At 35.0% G+C, this 23,897-nt stretch overlaps 3 protein-coding genes and 1 non-coding gene across 6 annotated transcripts; 2 read left to right on the forward strand and 2 right to left on the reverse strand.

Annotated features, from left to right (window-relative positions):
* The first annotated feature begins 4,319 nt into the window (after window positions 1-4,319).
* LOC132184789 (protein DETOXIFICATION 41) lies at window positions 4,320-7,813 on the forward strand. Its single transcript, XM_059598551.2, has 8 exons — window positions 4,320-4,648; window positions 4,872-5,416; window positions 6,226-6,312; window positions 6,405-6,461; window positions 6,601-6,839; window positions 6,926-7,044; window positions 7,132-7,218; window positions 7,498-7,813. The coding sequence occupies exons 1-8, from the start codon at window positions 4,337-4,339 to the stop codon at window positions 7,567-7,569; spliced, it is 1,518 nt and encodes a 505-aa protein (XP_059454534.1). The 5' UTR covers window positions 4,320-4,336; the 3' UTR covers window positions 7,570-7,813.
* Window positions 7,814-9,536: 1,723 nt separating this feature from the next.
* Window positions 9,537-9,608, reverse strand: TRNAP-AGG (transfer RNA proline (anticodon AGG)). Its single transcript has one exon. It is a non-coding gene; the product is annotated as a tRNA-Pro (tRNA).
* Window positions 9,609-9,710: 102 nt separating this feature from the next.
* LOC132184374 (BRCT domain-containing DNA repair protein) lies at window positions 9,711-17,622 on the forward strand. Of its 3 annotated transcripts, none has more exons than XM_059597993.2 (10): window positions 9,711-9,826; window positions 9,940-10,080; window positions 10,532-10,957; window positions 11,487-11,543; window positions 12,937-15,587; window positions 15,673-15,942; window positions 16,030-16,110; window positions 16,415-16,526; window positions 16,618-16,684; window positions 17,090-17,622. In XM_059597993.2, exons 2-10 carry the CDS (start codon window positions 9,960-9,962, stop codon window positions 17,184-17,186), a joined length of 3,882 nt encoding a protein of 1,293 aa, XP_059453976.2. In that variant the 5' UTR covers window positions 9,711-9,826; window positions 9,940-9,959; the 3' UTR covers window positions 17,187-17,622. The 3 variants fall into 3 exon arrangements, with proteins under 3 accessions (XP_059453976.2, XP_059453984.2, XP_059453991.2); XM_059598001.2 differs by having other exon boundaries at window positions 9,739-9,826; window positions 16,627-16,684; XM_059598008.2 differs by lacking the exon at window positions 11,487-11,543 and having other exon boundaries at window positions 9,739-9,826.
* A 277-nt stretch (window positions 17,623-17,899) lies between these two features.
* Window positions 17,900-23,430, reverse strand: LOC132167481 (RING/U-box superfamily protein). Its single transcript, XM_059578471.2, has 8 exons — window positions 23,160-23,430; window positions 21,762-22,142; window positions 21,151-21,271; window positions 20,410-20,719; window positions 19,700-19,772; window positions 19,214-19,304; window positions 19,041-19,120; window positions 17,900-18,319 (listed from the first exon to the last, which is right to left on the reverse strand). The coding sequence occupies exons 1-8, from the start codon at window positions 23,208-23,210 to the stop codon at window positions 18,188-18,190; spliced, it is 1,239 nt and encodes a 412-aa protein (XP_059434454.2). The 5' UTR covers window positions 23,211-23,430; the 3' UTR covers window positions 17,900-18,187.
* Between the last annotated feature and the right edge of the window lie 467 nt (window positions 23,431-23,897).

Raw genomic sequence — 23,897 nt, forward strand, 5'->3', positions numbered from 1 at the left:
AAGACACTTTTGCGTATGTTGGAAAGACATGTGATTACCAAACCGGCAGATAAATCATAAACGACATCTGTGTGGGCCACGAATGACGAATATGAAGAAAACTTTAGTTCAATTTATTACTTTTTTTTTTCTTTCTAATAAAATAGGAAAAAGAGTTTTATAGTTTTTTTTTTTTTTTTCTCCTAATCTCTAGTGAGTATTATTTTATGAAAAAGCAGAAAAAAAAAACTTATCTAACTGATTCCCCATACTTTTTTTTATAAAAAAATAATAATAATATTTAAATAGGATCAAAAGAACGCTAGGAAGAATTGTAGCATTTCTCAATGAGAAAATAGTTATAAAGAATACTCTTTCCCATTAATGATCGGAATGAAAAAGAAGATGAAAGAGTAATTAAAAATGCTTTCGAACACTAAATTGGAGGCAACTCATCTAACTAACAAATGTACTTGACAATTAGCATTACGAGAAATTTTATACTAGTTTAATAATGATATAAGGAGGATTAAAGTCCTCCTAAAGTCATCTCAAATGTGATATAACATTTAAAATTATCATTCAATTTGAGATAATCATTATTAAATTTTAATCTATTTGTGATTTTAAATGACACATCATATTTACAATGAGTCTAGGAGAATTATAATCCTCCTTATATCATTACTCTATACTAGTTTTCCAATTATAGAAAGAAAGTAAATGTAAATTGATGTCAGAAATAATAGAGGTAGAATTCATCAAAAAAAATAATAGAGGTAAAATTTAATTCCCTGAATAGCTCTGGTTTTTCCAACTAGGGAAAGTAGACCCCAAGTGAAGCTGTAAATTGGGTAGGTAAAACCGCTGCTTGGGCCCCACCTATAGCCACAATTGTGGAAGGGAGGCATTTTGGTAACTATTGGAAGGTTACTAGTTAACTACCACCCCCACCCGATTGTTAACCATTTTTTCAAATTATTAATTGTGTTAATGTTTTTTAAAATTTATTTATTTTTTAAAAAATATATAAAAATATTTTTATTTTATTGAAAATAATACATTAACAATTTTTGGTAGTTCTTAAGAAAAACATTGATTCAATTAATAGTTTGACGAGAAAACGTATAATTTTTTCTATATATATATATATATATATATATATATAAGGAACCCATTGAAAGGCTAGCCAACGTTGGGGATGCCCCCCTCTTGCCACCCCCAAGGGTTTTGCTTTTATTTTAATTTTTTAATTTTTAATAAAATCTTAAAAATATATATATATATATTATTTTAAAATGAGAATCGACCGTTTGATCGATTTTTCAAATAAAATCTTATTTTAAAAAGAAGATTTTTTACTTTATTTTTCTAGAGTTATATGATTCTTATTTGTTGATGAGAATCGACCGTTTGATCTTGAGTTGTCGTTTGTTTCGTAGTTGCAGTTTGGGGTGTTGTTTTTATGTTTTATTTTATTTTTTACGTATTTTTCTAGAGTTATATTATGTTATCAATATCTCGATCGTCATGTCCGTGTAATTACACAGATTTCTATAAGGGTGTCATCCATAAAGGCGAGGGAAAACATGTTTACCAATTTTGTTTCAGATAATAGTATTTTTAGAAAATAAAGGTACAAGCACAGAAAACGTACACCTGTTTTTGATCTTTCCGAAAAATGTCACGAAAAGAGGCACAGTGCTTTTTTTTTTTTTTTTTTTTTTTTTTAAGGGTATCTATATTAATCTCATTCATAGAAATCATGAGTATAAAGCTCTTACAAGTAACCATAGCTAAAGCTACGATATTACAAGCATCACAGATGACGTATTACATTTCAAACCCAAAACCAAATCACTAACCCATGACTAATTTACATATTAAAAAACAGATACGTGTCAAATAGATTAAAACTAATGCATAGGTAATGTTTATTCTTCGGAATTAAGGGTAGACAAACTCCTAACCGAAACTCTTTCTCCTTGACCCGAAAGCCAAAATAACGTTCGCATCCACAATCCAAACGTTTGGACCATAGCAAATAACCCAGAGGGCATCACGCATGCAAATCGAGAGGGGACAGAGCCTTAATACGAGCAAAAAACAAGAAATAAAAGTATACATGGAAATAAGGGACTAAAACAGAATATAAAAAAATAGGACAAACAACAAATAGAAACCAACAAAATAGGAAAAAAACGGGAGAATCACACTAAGTGGGAAACGGCAGCTGGAAGAAAGCCGATTATGTGCTGGCTGGAAACCGACACGGAAGGTAGCGTTGGAGCTCATCGTGGGGGGACACGAGGAAAGACCCGACAGCTAATGGTGGGTGGTAGAACAGGCGCGGAAAAGATCGGTGTCACACACAAAACAAATTGGGGGGGGGGAGTTTGAGTGAATCCCCCAATAGCATCACACACAAAGTGTGACAAATAGGATAGGCAACAAAAACAACAAACCAAAATACATGGCAAAAAACAAACATAAAGGAAATTAAATAAAACAACCAGAAACAAAATCAACAAAACAGTCGGAGAGAACCGAAATCAAACCACATCTGGAGAGACGGATCTAGTACAAAAGGTGTGATGGGCACTAGCGGATCTGAGTAGCAAGGTGGTGGAGCACGCGTCGAGGTGGACCAGGCGACAAGCGGTCGATCGGGTAGAACATGAACTGGAGCCAAACCCGACCCAGCAACAGGCCGGCGGATGGAGAAGGGTGGAAGATCGGCCTCCAAAAAACCCTAAAATCAAAAAAGGGGCAGAGAGGGAGGGAGAGGAAGAAAATGCTCAAAGAGCAAGGGACATCAAATAAATAAGCTAGCTTTAGGGCGGGAGCAGAAGAGGATGAGGGAGAGGAGGGCGAAGGGGGAGAACAGGGGTTCTCCCCCTCCGACGGAGCTCTCTGTTAGAGATGAAACCCTAGTAGAGAACGTTTTGAGAGTTGCAAGAGCGTCATACCTATAGGTCAACTTCTCTTAATTGTTTTTTTTTTTTAATTAATTAATATTATTTTCTCTTGGTTGTAGCTTTGGACTCACACCAATATCCACAAAATAATAATTAATACTTATAATTTGATTCTATATGCTTCATAGCAACGCTATGTTTTTTGGTTATCTACATATTAAATAGTGTAAGAACCTCAACCAACTCAAGTTATTGTACTCTCTTAAATTTGTGAAATATTTTAATGATATTTTATTCAAGATTCCTAAAATGGGTCATTTTTATTTGAAAGGGAGAGAACACCGGTGGAGTCAATAATGTGCGCTTAAAAAAAAAAAAAAATGTGTGCTTAAAAAATATGATTTGGGTTAAGTGCTATAAAAAGAAAGAAAGATATATATATATATATATATATATATATACAAGTGATGTGTTATTATTTTATGAGATCTACATGAGTGTAGCATTTTTTTTTTAAAAAAAAAATATATATATATAGATATATATATATAAGATCGCATATAGTTTTTTCAACCGTCTAGATTTAATTTCATCTTTTTCATTATAAAAATTTAAAATTAAACTTGGATAGTTAAAAACACTCTAAGAAATCTCATGTAATTTTTGTTTTAACACCATATAAGCCAAATCCTAATAAACAAACAGCACAAACGGAAGTGGAATTTTTAGAGAGATGCATCATATTCTGTAAATCAAGTAATTTTAGAAGTGTTTTTTTTTCTTGTTATCTCTTAAAAATAAGGTGATTTTTAAAATTATTATCGAATTAAAATTTAATAATTATTAATTACAAGCCTAATAATAATTTTAAAATTATTAAAAAAAAAATTTAAAAAGAAAAACACAATACAGAATGGGACAAAGTTTTCCTTCAATCTGAGTTGGAGGAATTTTCTTCAACCTACTCTATAAAAGTGACATGTGTCATTTTTTTTAATAACATGTAAGATACAGATGAGTTTTTAATAAAAATTATTCTAGCTTTGTCTCCACTATTAAAAAACATGTACATCTCACATGTTAAAAAAATACATGTCACTTTTATAAATTAGATTGAAAAAAATTCCTCAAAAACTTTGTCAAACATAATGATAGACAAAGTGGCGCATAAACGGAAGTGGGCCCAGCCCTGGATAATAATATTTTTTCTTTCCTCGACTTTTCAATGAAAAAAGGGGGCCACAAATCAGAAGGAAGTGTTTGTTGAAATTCAGGTGAATGGTAGTTTCAGTTTTCAGCTACTAGCTAGCACGCGAGTGAGTTGGTGGGTTCTTCAGCTTCTATACTGGACTGGTTGTTGAATCCTCTACCGAGTTCACTGATAAAACACAACATGTCGCGAATATTGAAGTACAAAAAAAAATTAAACTCCACAAAACATGCCCTCGGAAGAGGAGCAGCAGCCGCTGCTAAGCGGGTTTGAATCAAATGCTCGCATTTCGGAGTTGAAATCGGTTGAAATCGAAGAGTTCTTTGAACACAAGCCCGTGGCAATCCGATGGTGGCCTCGGTTGGTGGCGTGGGAGTCAAGGCTCCTCTGGGTTCTATCTGGGTCCTCCATTGTTGTCTCTGTATTCAATTACATGCTCTCTTTTGTAACCCTCACATTTACCGGCCATTTGGGTTCTGTGGAGCTCGCAGGGGCATCCATAGCTAGTGTAGGAATTCAAGGTCTTGCTTATGGGATTATGGTAGGACTTCTATGATTTTGCATTAAACAATTTCTCTGCTAGTTTTGTCAATGGAAAACGAGTAAAAATCGTAGCTCTCTGCATATGAATGAGAGGGAAATCTTTCCCGGATCACTTTTTAATTGCATTGTGTCTTTGCATGATTCATGATGGGGGCTCTTTTTATTCTGTTTTCCTTTTGCCTGACATGACTATCTCTTGCTTGATTGAATGATTCAAACAGTTGGGCATGGCAAGTGCTGTGCAAACCGTGTGTGGGCAAGCGTACGGGGCGAATAGACAGGCGTCAATGGGTGTCATATGCCAAAGAGCAATCGTCCTGCACTTGGGAGCAGCAGTCCTCCTAACGTTCCTCTATTGGTACTCGGGCGCATTCCTCAAAGCCATTGGGCAATCAGAGAGCATAGCAGAGCAAGGCCAGATTTTTGCACGCGGTTTGATCCCTCAACTCTATGCGTTTGCTACAAGCTGCCCTATGCAGAGGTTCCTGCAAGCACAGAACATTGTGAATCCTTTGGCGTATATGTCTATTGGGGTGCTCCTGTTTCACATTCTTCTCACATGGATTGTGGTTTATATTTTGGATTATGGGCTTCTGGGGGCTGCTCTTACGCTCAGCCTGTCTTGGTGGATTCTTTCCATTCTAAATGCACTCTACATTCTTCTAAGCCCTTCTTGCAAAGAAACTTGGACTGGCTTCTCTATAAAAGCCTTCACAGGAATTTGGCCTTATTTCAAGCTGACTATTGCTTCTGCTGTCATGTTGTGGTATGTTCCTTCAATTTTACACGTCTTTGATATGGTTTGTTGGTTGTGCTTTTGTTAAAAAATTGATTTGACCCTGAAATGAGTTTTTAAATTTTTGTGAGTGTTTTAGGAAGAAAATTATTCATCACTGTTTTGTCTTTTTGAGTAGAAAGAAAAAGGATACATACTTCTCTCAAACCTATCACTCTGTTATCGCTGCCCCTAAACATTCAATTGCGTTAATGTCCTCTGAAACTATCAAAAATTGTCGATGTTCCACGGGGACAAAAATACATTCATAATTTTTTTTTTTTTAAAAAAAAATAATAAATTATAAAAAAACAAAAACAGCAAAATTAAAAATAATTTTTTTTTTAAAAAAAAAGGAAAAAATGAAAACCCAAGGGGGCCACCCTTTGGTTTATTTATTTTAATTTTTGCTTTTTAATATAATTTTAAGAGTTTTTTTAATTTTTTTTTGTTTAAAAAGAAAAAAAAAAACAGGAGAAAAAAAATGAAAACCCTAAGACCCACCTTTTTTTTTTTTTTTTTTTTCTCAAATTTATAAGGATATTTTTGTCTTATTTAAAATTTTTAGGATAATTTTATCTTTTTTCTAGCATTGGATGGCACATTAACATTTTTAATCGTTTAAAGGGGACATTGACATAATTTATAGTTTAGGAGGGACATTAACAATGAAGTGATAATTTAAATGTGCTATGCATACTTTTTTCCCAAAATAGAAATAGAGAAAGGGTTGGCGAACACCCTTTGGTTACTGTCTTGCTAATCAATGGGGTTGATCATTTATATGTTAATGAATGTAGTTTGGAGATATGGTACAGCCAAGGACTAGTGCTTATATCAGGGCTCCTCCCCGATCCTACAATCTCACTAGACTCCATTTCAGTTTGGTATGTCAAACGCTCTCTCTTCCAGCCAATTTCTTCATTAATTAGCATTAATCAATTGTTATCTAACTTGTCAAAGTTGTACATGTATTCAGCATGAATTATCTGAACTGGGACATAACTTTCATCTTGGGCCTAGCTGCAGGAACCAGGTTTGTGACAAATTAGATTGCTCGATCTTGTCACATGTTTAATTTCTTGGCAAGAAAAACACATGATCAATGAGTCATAATTAATAGTAATCATTAAAAAGCAATGGTGACAAGTTTTTAAGGAATTTTTTGTTTGCAGTGTTCGGATCAGCAATGAGCTTGGGGCAGGGCATCCAAAGGTTGCTAAGTTTTCAGTGTTGGTGGTGAGCGCGACCAGCCTTTTGATCAGTATACTTTTCAGCGCACTTGTGATGATATTTCGGGTTGGATTAGGCGAACTCTTCTCAAGCGACACTGAGGTTCTTGCTGCAGTGTATAATCTGACACCATTGCTTGCCATCTCCATCCTCTTGAATGGCATTCAGCCTATCTTATCTGGTAATAGGGATATATAATATTGCAGTAGATGCATGAACTATGCAGCTCTACATTTCCCATTCATAATCACTTGTTTGGACTTTCAGGTGTGGCCATTGGAAGTGGATGGCAAGCTGTGGTGGCTTATGTTAACCTGGCATGCTACTATGTTGTTGGTCTCCCCATTGGATGTGTTCTTGGCTTTAAAACTAGTTTAGGAGTAGTTGTAAGCACTCTCTCTCTCTCTCTCTCACAGTAACATCCTTTTTTGCTTAATTTATATTGAATTTGAATGTTATTTTGGCATTCTTAGGGGATCTGGTGGGGCATGATTATCGGAGTACTTTGCCAAACGGTGACTCTTCTAATTATAACAGCCAGAACAAATTGGCAATCAGAGGTATATAGCTAGCTATCTTTACTAAACCATCTTTACCTTAATGTCATATATGGAAAGAACACAGTTTTGCTTTTAAGATTGTCGTGTGTCCTTTAACATTTGAAAAACACATGATTTTTTGAGGTTAATGAAAAAACATGTGTTTTTCAAGTGTTTAAGAGACATATGACAATTTTATAGACCAAGTTAAACGTTTTTTTTTTTTTTTTTTTTTTTAAAACCTAATTTAGAGGAAAAATCTGTTATAAATGGATTGCATTAATGATGCTTTTTTTGTAGGTTGAAAAGGCTATCGACCGCGTGAATAAATCTACAAATGAAGAGACCTTGGAGTTGCTGACCAGCATTTAAGGAATTTCAATGACTCAAATTAACCTAATGAACTGGCGTTATAGTATATTTTATATGTCAAAAGAATTAGAGTTTTATAGTACATTTAAGATCCTTGACATTAGCTCTATCAATCTTTGTCAGATTAGTGTGTTGATGGTGCTCTCCCCAATAGGAGGTTCTTTATAATTGTAAGTGGCAAAAGAGTGATTTTGTATTGGTTTAAATTTTGGATAATAAATGCCATCTTCTTAAATTGATAAGATGATATTTCTCATTATTTGATGTTAAGTCATGCTAACTTCTAATGATATGCTAAACCCTAGAGGAGGAGGAACATCTTCTAGTTTCTGGGCTGTGGCAACTCGTAATATGGCAAAAAATTTCTAGCTTGATTTGGCCAACTGCTGCTGAAGCTTTGACTGCTTTATGTGCTGTGGATTTTAGCAGGAAATTGTTTGTTTGTTTTATATATATATATATATATATATTGGAGTGAGATGCTTTGCAAATTGTTAATGTGGTGAAAGCGGAAAATCAAAATTAGAGCAAATATAGTCGTATAGTTGATGGAATCAAGGAAAGAGCGCATCTTTTGAGATTTTGCAAGATTACTCACGTAAAGAGAGACACAAATTCAATTGCTCATAGTTTAGCTAGAAAAGAAGTTATTGGTATCACGGATAGTGTTTGGATCAAAGAGATTCTAAATTGTATCTATGGTATCGTAATCCAAGAGAAATTTGCCCTGGTTGATCATTGATTTATCAATACATATTCTACGTTAAAAAAAAAAAAACTTCTAATTATATTCAACGTGGTTATGTGGACAATATAAATGTACCATATACTTTGATTATTTATTTATATTTACAATTAACAATAATTATATTTAGGAAAAAATCATATTTAGCCCCTAATTTTTCATATGATTTGAATTTATTCATTAAATTTTTAATTTTAAGAATATAGTTTTTAGGTTTTGCCCAAGTTTAAAATAGGTCACTCTATCATTTTTTTGTCAAAGTTAACAATTTATCATCTGTCATATGTCTCTTTTTACATGTTTATAAACACTCAAATGCAATGACACTCAACAAGTATTAAGTCATTCATAGAAAGAATAAAATAATAATAATAAAAAAACCCTAAAAAACTAGGGATTTGACATGTTGAACTTAGAGAAACACAAAAACTAAGAACCTAAAGAAAAAACCCACAATATCAAAGACTTCGATTCTATTTGCATGGAATGACTTGTATTAAAAAGTGTTTTTTTTTTTTTTTTTTTTTTTTATGAGGAAAAAAAAAAAAAAAAAAGTTAAACATTTCGCAGGTTGTTTTCAAATAATTATCCGAGGTCAATGTTTCCATAAAATATGTTCTAGGACAATGTTTTCAGTAAATTATCTGAAAAGGAATCAATTTCAAAAAAACAACACATTCCCTTAATTATTTTGCTTTTGTATTATGGTTTTATAATCACTCGCGAATTCGATATAAATTTAATACAAAATTAACGAGTTAGGGTTGATGGATTTGATTTGTGTAATTAAATTGGTCGGTTAAAATTGACTTATATATTTTTATACTTATATGTTGATATGACCTGAACTCAATACACAATATTTAGGGTTGTCAATTTTTGGCACGACTCTTAAATATTATACAAATACAACACAAAATTAACGAATTAGAATTTAAAAGTTTGACCCATTTAATTAAATAAATAAATTTATAATTAACCTATATAATAATATTATATTCATACTTTGAGAAAACCCAACATGCAAATATAAATTGCTTCCCCAATAATATACCTACTTAACTTTGTTCTATTTTGTGAATTTAAAGATTAGATTAGAAGCGGGAACAAAACTTGTACTTTAGCTTCTGGTAAACTCGGAAATGAAAAATCCCTTGAAAACGAAATCAAACAACCAGTAAAATATAAAATTGGGAAAAAAAGAAAATATAATAATCAGATGGGGGCATTCCGAGAATTGAACTCGGGACCTCTCGCACCCTAAGCGAGAATCATACCACTAGACCAAATGCCCTCGTGGGTAATTGTAGCCAATTTATTATTATCTACACTAAATACAATTAGGTTTCTGCTAAAATTAACGAATGAACTTTCTATTCTTTCAGTAAAACCCGTACAGATTACTGTCAGTTTTCCCTCCAAAATCTCCCCCAATACATCCCTATTTTCCCTCCACTACCCAAAGGTCCCAAAACCTAGCCCTCTCTCTCTCTCTCTCTCTCTCCGTATTGAGTAAGTTTCTATTTTCAATCTTCAATTGTTTTTTTTTTTTTTAATTTCATTGTGTGGAAAATTAAAGTTCATTGCTTTTTAGGGTTTAACATTGATTTTGATTCTGTTTGCAGGTGAATCGAATGATTTGAAAATGGGTTCGCTTGGGGACGATGATGCTGAAATTAAACCAATCAAGACGGGGCCAAATGTCAATATTCCTTATACCCAGACCCAGGTCCTTGATAGCCAGTTTTCACCTCCTTCACTTTCTGGTACTGGTTGTTCGTCGCTGATTTTGTTGTTATTTATGTCAAATTTTGTTGCTTTAGGATTATCATTTTGAAGAATTGAAAAAAGAACACATTTTGGTTGAATTACTTGAGGAATTTATAGAGGATTGCGATTGCCTTGTTATTAGGATAATCTTCAATTTGATTATGATTAATGAGAACAATTAAAAAAGGTGATCTTGTTATTCTAAATTACATGCTTGTGGGTTTGCTCTAGTATTTGACTCAATGCTCATAAAATTTCAAACATATAAGCTCGTTATGTCTTGTGATCTGATTAGTTTTGAGGTATATCATTTCATGTCCAGGTCTGATTTTTTTCTCTTCCTTTATTTGATGTCCAGCGTTTATAAATATGGGATATTTCATTGCTGGTAATCAAACCGAATAGCCTTGTTTATGAGCTTACCTTTTTTTTAATATGGAAAATTAGGTGAAACTGGTGAAGCTGGAGATGCTGATGAATTAAAATTTCTGCGAGACACTCTGACTTTTGATAATACTGTTCCCATTGAAGATGCATTTGAAACCCAAGTAGTGAATCTTGCTGGGGAAACTCAAGTTTTGGATATTTGTGGTGAAACCCAAGTATTGGATGATCCAGATTGGATTGACAATATGGGCACCCAGTTACTAGATGAGTTTGATAATGAAGTTGCCATTGATACTGAAGGGGAGGGAACAGATGGAACTGAAGTTTTGGTTGATAACGACGAGCAATCAGATGATGAATCAATGAGAAGTGGCAGTGGTCAATCGGTGGACAAGGAGAAGATTCAGTGCACTTCTCTTCATGAACATGGTAATAAGGAATTAACAGAGCAGCCTGATCCCTTACCTGATAAAGAGCATAGTCCAGGTATGATTTTTTTGTTCTTTTTCTTCTTCTAACTAGGTGTTTTCTATTGAATACTTCCTGTGTACTAGGGGCGCTTTATGCATTTAATGATATTTCGATTGCTTTAAAAAAAACAAAATAACAAAAGCATAGGCCAGGTGAATCTTTTCTAGGACAGTTGACAACAAAGAAAGTTGGTTTTGAATAAATATTTGAAATACCTCCTTTTTATACTTTTTCTGAAGCTCCATCTTGGCATGATTATATGATTTGTTGTCTTGTACTGGTTTATTCTCTACAATTCAAATATCCATTGGCTGTGAAAGAAAAGAGGAAAAAGAAAATGCATCACATGCAAATTGTTAGACTAGTACTTTTTTCCGAGCCTGTTATCAAATCTGTAGTTGTGTGGACATGTTTTTCATCATTTAATTAAGGTGTAAAAGATTATGAGTTGAAATAAAATATTCTTTTGCCTCTTCTAACTTTTGCATGTGATGAAGTTATTACTGGAGTTGGAAATTCATATTAGGCTTTCCTCCTCTTACAGAAGTCAATGTATCAACTACAACATGTGTGGTTCAAGGCTCCCTAGAACCAAAACCTGGTATGTGTTTCTTCTGCTTCTGCAATGCATACTATGAATATGCATGCTTTCGTCCAAATTTTTATAAGACTCCTGGAAATAGCATTTTTTTTTTTCTAGTTTTAATAAACATCTGGCAAGGTTAATTATTTCAGGTGATGTCATCACATCCAAATGGATAAATGGACTGCCAGTTTCTAGTGGAATAGTTAATTTTTTGATAAATTACTCTCTCCTCTTACAAACTACCTTTCCATTCTCAAACTCACTACCAAAATTTAAATAGTTGCAACAACCCCCACATTAGAAATTTCAGTTTCAACTTACTCCCTCCGTCTAAGTCAATTGTTAAGTCGGGCAGAAAAATGTGTAAAATGACTAAATTGTTGCTTACATAAAAACTTGAAGAAAAAACTGGCAATGATTCAGACAGTATGTTTGAGATCGTCATGAGTCTAATAGGTAAATGGAATTGTTGGTTATTTTAAGTATCTCTCTTTTTTTTTATATAGTTTTCACATTAGGGACCATTTAGTCATTTCACACGTTTTTCCATAACTTAATGACTTATTTGGATGGAAGGGGCAAATTGAAACCAAAAACTTTGAATTAGGAGGTGAGTACAAAGGATTTAAAGTTTGGTAGTGTGTTTGAGAATGAGGCAGTAGTTTGAGAGGTTAAAGTTTAATTTGCCCTCAATTTTTTGTCTGTATTATGTTTTTGAAATTGCTTTCAGTCTTCCAGATTTTGCCAGGTTTTAGTTTTGTAGATATGTCAAAAACTGCCAAACTAAGCCACCTTTCATGAAGAAGAAATTTTTTCTTAAGATTCAGCTGAGAAAAAGTACTAGGCTAGATTTTATGTGCATAGCATGAGCATTTTTCATGTGTAATGAAGCTATATGTTTCCTTTCCTTTTTTTTTTTTTTTTTTTTTTTTTTTTTTTTTTTAAAGTTATTGAGCAATAAGTTTCAGCAAAAGCAACTAAATATTAAACCACCAGTTAGTGCTTTTGACATTTTGTTTTCTTTCAGTTGCTGGATTAAAACACTTTTTGTCTTTTGTGTACTTTCAGGCCTTCCTTGTGTTATGACATTTTATATATTTTGTTTTGTTTTAGTTAGAGCTAGTTTACATCTTGACAAAATTGTCTGGTTCAGTTGCAAAGAAGGATGCCGATTTTATACAACACAATGCATTTTTTTTTTTTTTTAACATCTCACGGAAAAGTAGTTGATTTCTCAAAGCTGGAACCTGCTCTCTTTTGTTGTTTTATGCCAGAATGGTAGATGTGTCTTCTCATGCCACTAGGGAAGTTTGGAATTAAGACATTTAATCTAGTTAATAAATATCTGATTGGAGTTGTGATGCCAATCTGGGGGCTCTATTTCTTATTCATTTTCCTGTTTTGGCAGGACCTCGGCAGTTTGGGTTTACTTCAATTCGTGCAGCGTCATTGAGAGCATCTGGTCTGGCAGCTCGCATGGCTTCGGAAGTACTTACTGTCAAAAATAATGATGTGTCTGTCCTAGAGGATTCAACAAAAGTTGGGGAAGAAGTAGATCAGGAACATGATGTTGGGGAATGCAACAGAAAAATGAAGGGATCAGGAAATGAAAACATATGTAGCATTGGCAGTAGAACAGCTAGAAAACTTTTCACTGAGAATTCACATGATGACTATAGAGGACTTCCTCTTAACAGCAACATTGTTGAAGGAGAAGAGTTGCCTCAGTTGCCTGCATGTGACAACGGATTGGGAGGATTAAGTTATGCCGACTCTCAAGAACCTGGCGAATTATCTCAGGCCAATGCATTGGATTTTGTTGATAAGTTCCTTAAAGATAATGCCATGGAGTTTGAACAACAATTTAACCTTGGAAAGAAAACTAGGGGAAATTCAAATTCTGTCTCAAGAGCAAAGGACCTGCAAAGTTTTGCCAAGAAAGCCAATGATAGAAACCTATTTGGAGAAGCAGTGATTTTTGACTGGGATGATAACCGTGAGGATGAAGGAGGGGGAGATATCTTCCGTAGAAGGAAAGAAGAATTCTTTGCTAGTGGAGACCATGGGCGGAGATCCTTTACCCAACCCCGGAAGCCTGGAGGAAGCAGACTAATGGGGTTAGCTCATTCTGATTCCAAATTAGTGTGTCATAATCCAAAAGTTAATGACAAGGCAGCGGATGGAATGAAATTGAAAAAAAATCTCGTCAGTGAGTTGGATCAACAGTCTAATGACAATCCCTCTGGAGGACATTCAGTAACTAATATTACTAAGCCAGATGTGCCAGAAATATTAAATGTAGGTTTTGACACACAATTGGCTGCTGAAGCTATGGAAGCCTTATTCCATGGTGAGGGCATTGCGAACCATGATGCTAATGATGCCCGTCAAGGTATGGAGAACAACTCAAAGGGTTCTTGCAGAGGTTCTCTTGAAGGAGAAACAGATAATGTAATTAATTCAAAACAACCCTCTTGTCGTAAGAGGGTAAGCCCCTCTGAAGTACGGGTTGCTTCAAGACAGTGCAAGAAAGCTAAGAGCATGAGTGCCAAATTAAGTAAAGAGTCTTCAATTTCATCAGAGAAACTTTTTGATAGTGTCAGGAGGCAGAGTAGAATTGAGCTAGTCAGATCAAAATCAAAGAGGGCTAACATGATTGCTGAAGAATGTCTTGTTACCAACGGGAGTGGAAACTCAGACAAAATGATTTCTAAGATCATTGAGCAAAGAAATGCAGGATGTACTTTGAACAGAAGCTGCACTAATGAGTCCCACAGACGTGAGTCACATGATGGCAGTGCAACCATAGGTGGAGATTGCACAGTTAAGAAGCGGCATTTACGAGGTGATGTTGGTATGCATACACCCATTGCTCGACGAACTAGACAGTCATTGGTGTTAAATCGTTTGAAGAAGGCTGAGAATGCATCCAGTGATTATAAGGAAGTGATTAACCATCTGATGGAGGTATGTCCTTTAGAAGAGAAAAGCAATAGTAGTACAGGCATCCAAGCTTCTGAAGTGTTGAAGGAAAAGTCTTCTAGATTGGGTTCTAATCAGTCCAGAGAAGTTGAAAATGTAAAAGCAAGTCAACACGGGCAATCCACTCCAAGGTTGACAGCTAATACTATTGGTTCTAAAATTGATGCATTGAGCTGTCATCAAAAAAGATCTCATCAAAATTTGTCAGGTCAGGAAAATGAATCTGATAACTTAGATGGTGCACTTGAGCCATCTGTTCCACCGAAGGACATTGGAAAATCTGTCACCAAGCGGAAAAGGTCGCAGCGTGATGCTAAAAGCACTTTGATTGATTCAAAAATGAAGAGGAATACACGATCCGGGGATGCTCCTATTTATGTTCAGTCTGGTGATACAGATGGAAAAATGATATCTAACAATCTAGATAATGAATCTGGTATCCATCGGGGGAACAGATCTCATCGGAATTTGTCAGTTCAGGAAAATGAATCTGATAACTTAGATGGTGCACCTGAACCATCTGTTCTGCTGAAAGACCTTGGACAATCTGTCACCAAGCGGAAAAGGTCGCAGCGTGATGCTAAAAGCACTTTGATTGATTCAAAGATGAAGAGGAAAACACGATCAGGGGATGCTCCTATTAATGACAAGTCTAGTGATATCAATGGAAAAATGATATCTGTCAATCTAATTGGGTCAAAGACAGGCAAGCACTCTGACAGAAATAGTAATTCAAGTTGCCCGTCATCTACTGAAAAAGTGAATGCCAGGTTGGATGAATCGCCAAGAGAGAAATGTAAACCATCTGATTCAGCATGTACTACTCCTACCCCAGTCAACTGCAAGACACCTGAGAATACTTTGTCACCTGTTTGTATGGGCAATGAATACTTCAAACAGTCATGCAAGAGGAACCTGTCAAGACTGAGCCTTCTGAAAGAAATCCGTAGCTTAAGTGCTGCACAGCCTGAACCTTCTTCTGCATTGAAAGATTCAAGGAAGAGGAGAGATGTGACTTATGTTCGAGTCTTGTACAGCCAACACTTGGATGAGGATATAATTAAGCAGCAGAAGAAGGTAGTTTGTGACTTTTTCACTATCTTTTTTTAGCAACATGCTATCTGGTTTAAACTATATATTGTCTGTTATTCTTGTCTCGCAGATTTTGGCCAGGCTAGGAATTTCCATAGCGTCTTCTATTACAGATGCCACGCATTTCATAGCAGATCAATTTGTGCGTACAAGGAATATGTTAGAGGCTATTGCATCTGGAAAACCAGTGGTGACACATTTATGGCTTGATAGCTGTGGGCAAGCTAGCTGTTTCATTGATGAGAAAAATTACATACTGAGGGATGCCAAGAAGGAAAAGGAGTTCGGCTTTAGCATGCCAGTTTCATTGGCACGTGCATCCCAGCATTCACTTTTGAAGGTAGGTCTTCTGTTTATGTTGGTTTAAACCAGATGCATTGGCTACTTCTTCATTTTTATCCATATTCAAATGATAACTTCTTTGCAGGGTCGAAGAGTTTTGGTTACCCCAAATACAAAGCCTGGTAAAGAAACAATTTCAAGTTTGGTTAAAACCGTTCAGGGTCAGGTACGGAGTTTTTGCAGGTTATAGTATTATTCATATGTTAACATCTTAATAAAGTAGCACTTTTATTTTGAACTTGTTCTGATCACTTCGATGGTCACGACTAGAAAGATTCTAGGAGTTACTTACCACCGACAAGCACATAGATATTTTAATCTTGCATCTTGTTGAATTTTCTCTTCTTGTAATTTGAGTGGCCAATTGCCAGTGCTTTCATTAACTTTATCTGGGTCCGGAGATGCTTAAAATATTTTTTATTTTCCAAATCATTGTTTTGATACTGATTTCCTCTCAAAATGCTCCCCAGGTGTTGGAGAGAACTGGCAGATCTACTCTGAAAGATGATAAAATTCCAGAGGATTTATTGGTTCTATCTTGTGAAGAAGATTATGATGTCTGTGTGCCATTCCTTGAAAAAGGTTAACAACAATCATGTGTCGTTTTCTTTGAATAATCCATAAAATGCATAAACTTCACTTAGTATTGGGCAACATTGGTTTATGCTTGCAGGGGCAGCAGTTTACAGTTCAGAGCTGTTATTGAATGGTATAGTTACACAGAGGTTGGAGTATGAAAGGTTGGTTTGATTTTAATTAGAGCATTATCTATGTGATGGATTAAGTGAATCATTTCTGCATAAATGAATGTTTTTATCAAAAGTAGAAGATGGTTTAGCCACCGAATTGTCTGTGTCTCAAAAGTGCATGCTGGGGTTTATCAATAAATTTTCTGGCATTTTCTTTTAAGCAAAATTCTGCATTTCTTCTCCACTTGCTGAGTAGTGCTTGTAATTCGATGGTAACTGATATTTTTGTATCGATTTTGATATTGAAATATGCTGTTCATATGATTGCTAAGATTTTCTCCCTAGTTAGCCTTTGTTGACCTAATTGATGATTGATACTTGATCCAAATGTATGCATGCTACAGTGGGGGGAACCACTGGTCACTTTCCTAACACAATTGCATTTCCTGATGACAGGCACCGCCTCTTTGCTGATGATGTTAAAAGAACCCGTTCTACAATATGGCTGAGAAAAGACAGCAATCAGTTCCTTCCTGTGACTAAACATAAATAAGATTCATTTTATTCATTTGTTCTTCTGGTGTTTTTTCCCTCCTGATTCCCTGTGTTTTACGGCCTTTTTGGTAGGTAGTAGGTATTGGATATAAATTTCCTACAAGCTGGTTTGTAGGAATTTCTCCAACCTCGTATCTAAAAGTGCTATGTCCCTTAGGCACGTAAGATTCACGTTTTTTTTTTTTTTTTTTTTTAATTTATGAATTCTATTAAAAAACATGTGAGAGAAGTACATGGTGTTAAAATATGTGTTTCTCACATGCTTAGGGCATGGCACTTTTAGAAACCGGATTGAATGAATTTTCCTACAACCTAGTTTACAGGAAATTTCTGTACGTAGGTACCTAGTGTTCTGTACATAATATTGATTATTGTGAACACTCACTCTCATGTAAATTTGTAAGTCTGTTTCATCTCATTTGATTCTTTTAGCATGTGTTATATTCAAGAATTTATGATGGAATTAATTTCTTAAAAATTTGTCAAAGTTAAGTTGTTTAACGAAAAATGATTCAAACACCGATGCAGTATAATTTAATCTCTTGTCTTGATAGAGAGATGCGGCAGAATTGCATGTATTTTGGATGAATAGCTGAATTTGCAGGAAACCTGGTAGGAATCTTAGCACAACATCATGACCTTGACAAAACCAGTAAGTAGAACAAAGTGCATTCAATTTTCTTGAACTAAAAGATTCTACGCCTCAATATATAGTGTGAAAATATTATACGTAGTGAGACAGAACAAAGAGAATTTTACAAGCGTGCAACATTTGTTGACAGTTGACCCATAAAAGGGATTCTCTTACATTTAACGTGTAACCTCTTTCTTTGGGCGCACACGCCAAATACTTCTAAAATAACAAAATAAGCCTATTTTAGGGCATCACTTGAATACTTTTTAGTAATGAATTTGTACACCAATAATTTACAATAAGCAAGCAAGCAACAACTCTTACAAAACGCTGGGGACCTTGCAATCCAGTGAGTCCGATCGCACTCACACTTGAGGATTTTGCGCAACCTGAACTCGCCAAGAGTAATATTGAATATACAAGGAGTTGAGGCTCATGGCTATGCCAAAGCCTAAAACTGATGCAATCAGTACGGCATAAATGGCCTTCAGATGAAGCTACATCAAAATAAGGAGGTAGTCAATAAGAAAAGGACCAATAAGTCAACATGTAGAAACACCTGCATTTTAGCAAAAGCAAATTTTGGGTATATTTTAGAAAGACATGAGAGAATGAAATAAAAGGGAAAGGTCATAGTGGGCTAGTTTTAGTCAACCGGAGTGGTTCCATCTTAATTTCTTTTCAAATAATATTAGCATGGAGTCCATGCTGAAGAGGACTTCCTAGTCCGAGTTAATCCCATTTTTCTTATGTGTCACAATTATCCAAACATGCTTTTGACTCTTCCTTTGCAGTACATCTGCATATTGGAGATACTTTCTGTAGCTGAAAGAAACAATTCACTTCACTGTCCCTAAGTTTAGAAGTGATGAAGTGATGGTGGAGCAGCAGCAGGTAACTATGTGTCTGCTTTGGCTCCATTGATGGCCAGAACTTTGGTCTTGGTGTTGCATCAAAATTCAAGAGATGTTAGCAGCGGGACGGCACCAACCTTTTTGTTTTATTTTCTAATTTTTGTAGCAAAAATTCACCAGATTAAACTACAAGAGCAGAATTCTATAAAAGATATGATAAGCATCTTATTCTTTTTTATATGAGAATCCAAAACAATTAGGGTACTTTCCAAAAAGAGGAAAAAAAAAAATCATGGAGTATACTGTAGACAGTGTATTAAACTACATATTATACATGAATTCCAAATTAGATAGCATTACTTACAAAAGTGTAGAAAAGGTGGACAATGATGGCCACGAGTGCAAACTCAAGAGCTGCATATGTCCATACGTACTCCTTGATTGCTGCAAGTCAAAAAAAAAAAAAAAAAAAAAAAACTAAGAAAACCATAACTTAAACAGAAACTTGTAATTTGCACTACTGATGCTCAGCTATACCAAGGATGACTGCAAAAATAGATGACAAAAGGCCCAGGGTAAAAGCAAAGGGTGCTGCAATCACTATTGCTTCAGTCTTCAAGTCATGAATCTACGAAACAAAGAGGCACAGGATTAGCACTGCTATGCCAATTATTATAGAACATGTAATTCAAAAATGAAAAGAAAAAAAGTGATAATCGTAACTGGAACCACTTCTATTCCTTATTTCAATCTTCGTAGTTCACCATACATGCTGATTATGCTAAAAATAGACCTTGATCATGTAAACGGATAAATAAAATATGAATAACAAACTATGTGTGTCTCTCATGACAGAACAAGCACTATGCCTTGGGAGTTTTGTGATAAAAGCCAACCATGCTCAGGCATTAAGTTGACCTAAATTTGATTGGATGATATCCAACTCCTCCAAATGACGTGGGAGTTAACAGAAACAACAAATATTTTGTGTTTTAAGTTTCATCTCAAAGCAAAATGGCCTACCAGTAGCTGCTCAAAAAAGAAGAAATAGCATATTGTGCTAATCAAGACAAGCACCACAAAGTCCTGCCAGGCACTGCCAAAATCAAGAATTAAATTAGACATAAAAGAATTAGCAGGAAAAAAAAAAGGGTGGATATGTGCTTAAGAAAATATTATTTTCCCAAGAGAGAAATTTATTAGTTGGCTCTCTCTCTAATAAAGCTTATGTTAAAAAGAATTAAAAAAACCAACTAAAGTAGTCTCGAAAGTGCCTAAGCTGAATTTGTAAGCCTTGACATTGACATTAATATTACGAGCTTACAACACGCACATTTTTTTCATTATAATTTAATTTAAAAAGTATTTTCTAGGAAACGTCTTGAGAAAGAATACTAAAAAAAAAGAATAATAATAATAAAAAAGAAAAAGAAAGTAAAGGAAAGAAAGGTGCAAGATGAAAATAACAATCAAATAATAATGTTGGTTTCTGTTGAATAATATATTGTGGTACACATTTATTATAATTATACGCTTATGATTTAATACATGACTTCTCATTTGCCACATTTCCATATAATTTGATTCATCCTATGAAAATCCTTGGCATGTTAGTTATGCCACTCGTCACAATTTTAGCAACCCTAAAATACCACTAATCAAAATTTTTGCCACCTTAAGGTTTACATTCTCTTAGATTCTACTATTATATATTATATTAGATGTTATATCACCTTATCGATTGTGAACGCAAACTCTGAGCGTGGTCATGTCTGGAATCCCTTTGAATGGAGGTAGGCACACGAAGCAAAGTTACTGGTAAATTCTGAACCTCTTGCCCACATACTTCACAAGTCTTGTTTCCTTTAGTGCTAAACCACTTAACTGCACATTCTTCATGTACAAGTCTGAGGTCACCTTTGCAGCTGCATTCCATTTTAAGTGTATTTCCTTCTTCACATACATCAAGACAGATCCTACAAACTGCATCCTCTTCAGGAATCTCTTCATCATTGCTTTCCACTGGAATTGAAGTTATTTGATCTGTAAATGCCAGGAAATGGACTTACAAGGCTTAAATAATTTAAACGGGACAACAATAACAGAACTAATATACATAAACAGGTTAATTATTGCCCATAAGTCTTTCAGCCATTTTTTGTTGTTTGAATATAACTCAAATAGGGACCAGAAACATTGGTGGAAATTGATACCTGTTTAAAGCCTAATTGTTAAGCTCGCACACAAGCGTACATAAATATTTTGTGGAATACACAAATTTTAATAACATGAAACAAGCAACCATGCCAAACATTTGAAAACTGAAATGAAATAGACATTTGTAATTAAAGTAAAATCACTCAACGATTAACTGAAACATGAAAGATGGCTGAAGTCATACTGGTCTATGAATCTGTGAATTGAAGATCATAAACACGGAACCACAACAATAGAGTAATTGTTTTTCAACATACCATCACTAGGATCTGTTGGGACATGCTCATTATGGATAGCGAATGATACAGATCTTACAATAACGATATTTTGCCCAGGCACAGACAGGGACCTTGAAACCATAGCTTGCACAGCCTCTTTCTGCACAAAATTGACAATAACCACCTTAAACCTCAACAATTTCATAATTGCATGGTCTCATCAAACGGCAGTATTGACCTTAGAATTAGCAGCATGTGGGTGCACATTGCTTAATAGTAGAAGGTGGAAAAAAGTAGGTTCAACCCCTTTGCAAAAGAAGCTCCAATTATTTTGATAGATACAGATCTAGAAGGCACTTTCATCTGGGGCACACATCCATGTGATGGTAGTGTGGTCTTGCCATTATTGTTAAATATATGCTCCAAATGAGATGAATGAGGCATGAATAAACAAGACAAATTCTTAAACCAAAATTTATAACAGCATCATATTATATTTTATTAAACCATCAACCATTCTGTTGTCAAGTAATTGAGTATTGGAGTCCCCTATATTGATTTGTTATCCTATAGCTCCAGACAGTGCATAAAACTTTTGATATTGAGAGTCCATCAATTAGAAAGAACTGCAAAGTAATATGACAACTCACATGTGGCTTATGCCGTTCATTAAATGTCCTTGCTGAAATAGGTGTAGAAACTGATGGGGACAAGTTTGATGCAGGTGTAACAGGAAGAGAGGTACATCTTTTCCATGAAAATGCAGCCTTGAGGTTGGTCATAATAGGACTTTCAGGAGCTGTCTTGGGGTCAGAATTGAGGAGGAAGCTTCTCTCACCATCAGGTGCAGTTCCCTTAATCTTGAAGCTTAGACCCCGCAATATGCCACCTGATGATGTACCTTTTGAGGAACCTTGAGACGGAAGCAAACCCTTTCCACTTCGGCTACTTCCAAAACCTACAGGTCTAGGGGGTATTTGAAGTGAAATATCTGGACGCTTCCCGCTTGGTCCTGGATCTGATACATCAGCCTGCATTAAGCATGTCATTTGCTCTGTAAGTATCCAGAAATTTTGTCACACGTATATAAATCATCTCAGTTCATATTTGGAAAGAGTGTTTTGATTGCAAATCCTATCAAACTGGATGCAACTATCTCACAATTTTGTATTACAGTTCATGGTCATAGGTCATTGAATAATCCGCTGCTTCAAAGGCTTCTCATTCCTCTAAAAACAGTTTCCATTTTTCATGTTGTTTTGCAATATACAAACAACAGAGAGAAATAATTCCGAGCAAAAAAGAAAAGAAAAAAAAAATCCATTCCCAATTAAAGTAATAAAAAACCACATCTTAGGTAACTTCATATTTAAAACTAGACCGCTGTTATACCCAATGAGCGAGAACAAAGTGAAAATGTTTAAAAATACTTTCCAAAATTTGCAAAGTTCTACATATAGAGCACATCATTGCCAACCTCCTTTCAAGTGCTGCAAGAACAACACGTGGGGTTTCCAGAACCAGTTCCAAGATTACTGTTTCAAATACCAGAACACGCCTTGAACAGCTATTCATATTCTTTAGAATCATGAATTTTTTTTTTTTTTTTTTGGGATGAATTTAAAACTTTTGGATAAATCTAGGACCATGAATGTTTTTTGCTATTTCCTGTATACTCCTACAAATAGCATATCAGATCACATTTTAGGCAACCTCACTCTAATTTGCCAAAAAATATTGAACACCCACATACCAGATTTGTCGTACAGACAATATTCATCCACTGGGAAATTTTCTATCTCAAACCAAAACAGCTAAAAATCTACTAACTAGAAAACAGTTCAAACCCAAAAACTCGTAGAAGCTGAGTGTCCTCTAGCAACGCTCCTTATATTGAACAAATTTCCTAAGCGCACACTTTAGCATTAATTAATAAATTAACTAATTAAAGAACAGTAAATGAACATAAAAACGGAAACTGAAAAGGCCAATCCCTGAATAAATCACACATGCAGACAAAAAACGGGGGAGGGACTATAAGAGCCAACCTGAGGAGATTTTTCTGCAAGCCCACTGGAGATTCCCTGAGCTGCTTGCATTGTTACCAAACCCCGAAGAACTTGAAACGGATCAGTAACTTCTTCAACTCGGAACTTGGAAGAGTTATAAGCTCTTAGAGTTAGGAGGAAAAGGGAAAGGGTTGCCGAGTATTTTCAAAGGATTTAATTATTAAAATTGTTTTTTAGTTATTATTTTAGTTTTAGTAAATGGGTGAGAAAAAAACATAGGCGTCTGAAAAGAGGACGATGCTGCGGTCGTGGTCGCTTAGGAAGATGACGATTGACGAGAAACTTTGTCTGAACGCCAACACCAACTTATCGTCTCTTTGCAGCATTGTGCCCACCTCCTGTGTCACTGTCTCGCACGGATTCTTTCCTTTTTTTATATTTTTATCACTTCTGTACTCGCTCTCTCTAGCTGCAACGTGTCCACTTGTAGCTTCACTTCTTTTTTTTTTTTCTTAATATGTTCTTGGCCTCTCATTTTGTTACACCCGTGCGTGCAGTGGTCTTCCCGATGCTCGAAAAAACGAGTTGTCTCATATTCTGTCCTAGAAATATTAATAAACATCTCAAATTTTTATTTTAAAAGTTAATTTTTAAAGAGAAATATTATAGTGCAATAAAATTATTATTTTTATCCATAAAAGTTTTAGGTGGTAAGAGGTCATTGGCCCCATCCGTAGTTGCTGTGGCCCCACCTATTGATGGGACTTGTAGCCTCTT

This window comes from Corylus avellana, chromosome 2 (assembly GCF_965113065.1).
Source record: "Corylus avellana chromosome 2, dhCorAvel1.hap1.2, whole genome shotgun sequence".
NCBI lineage: Eukaryota > Viridiplantae > Streptophyta > Magnoliopsida > Fagales > Betulaceae > Corylus > Corylus avellana.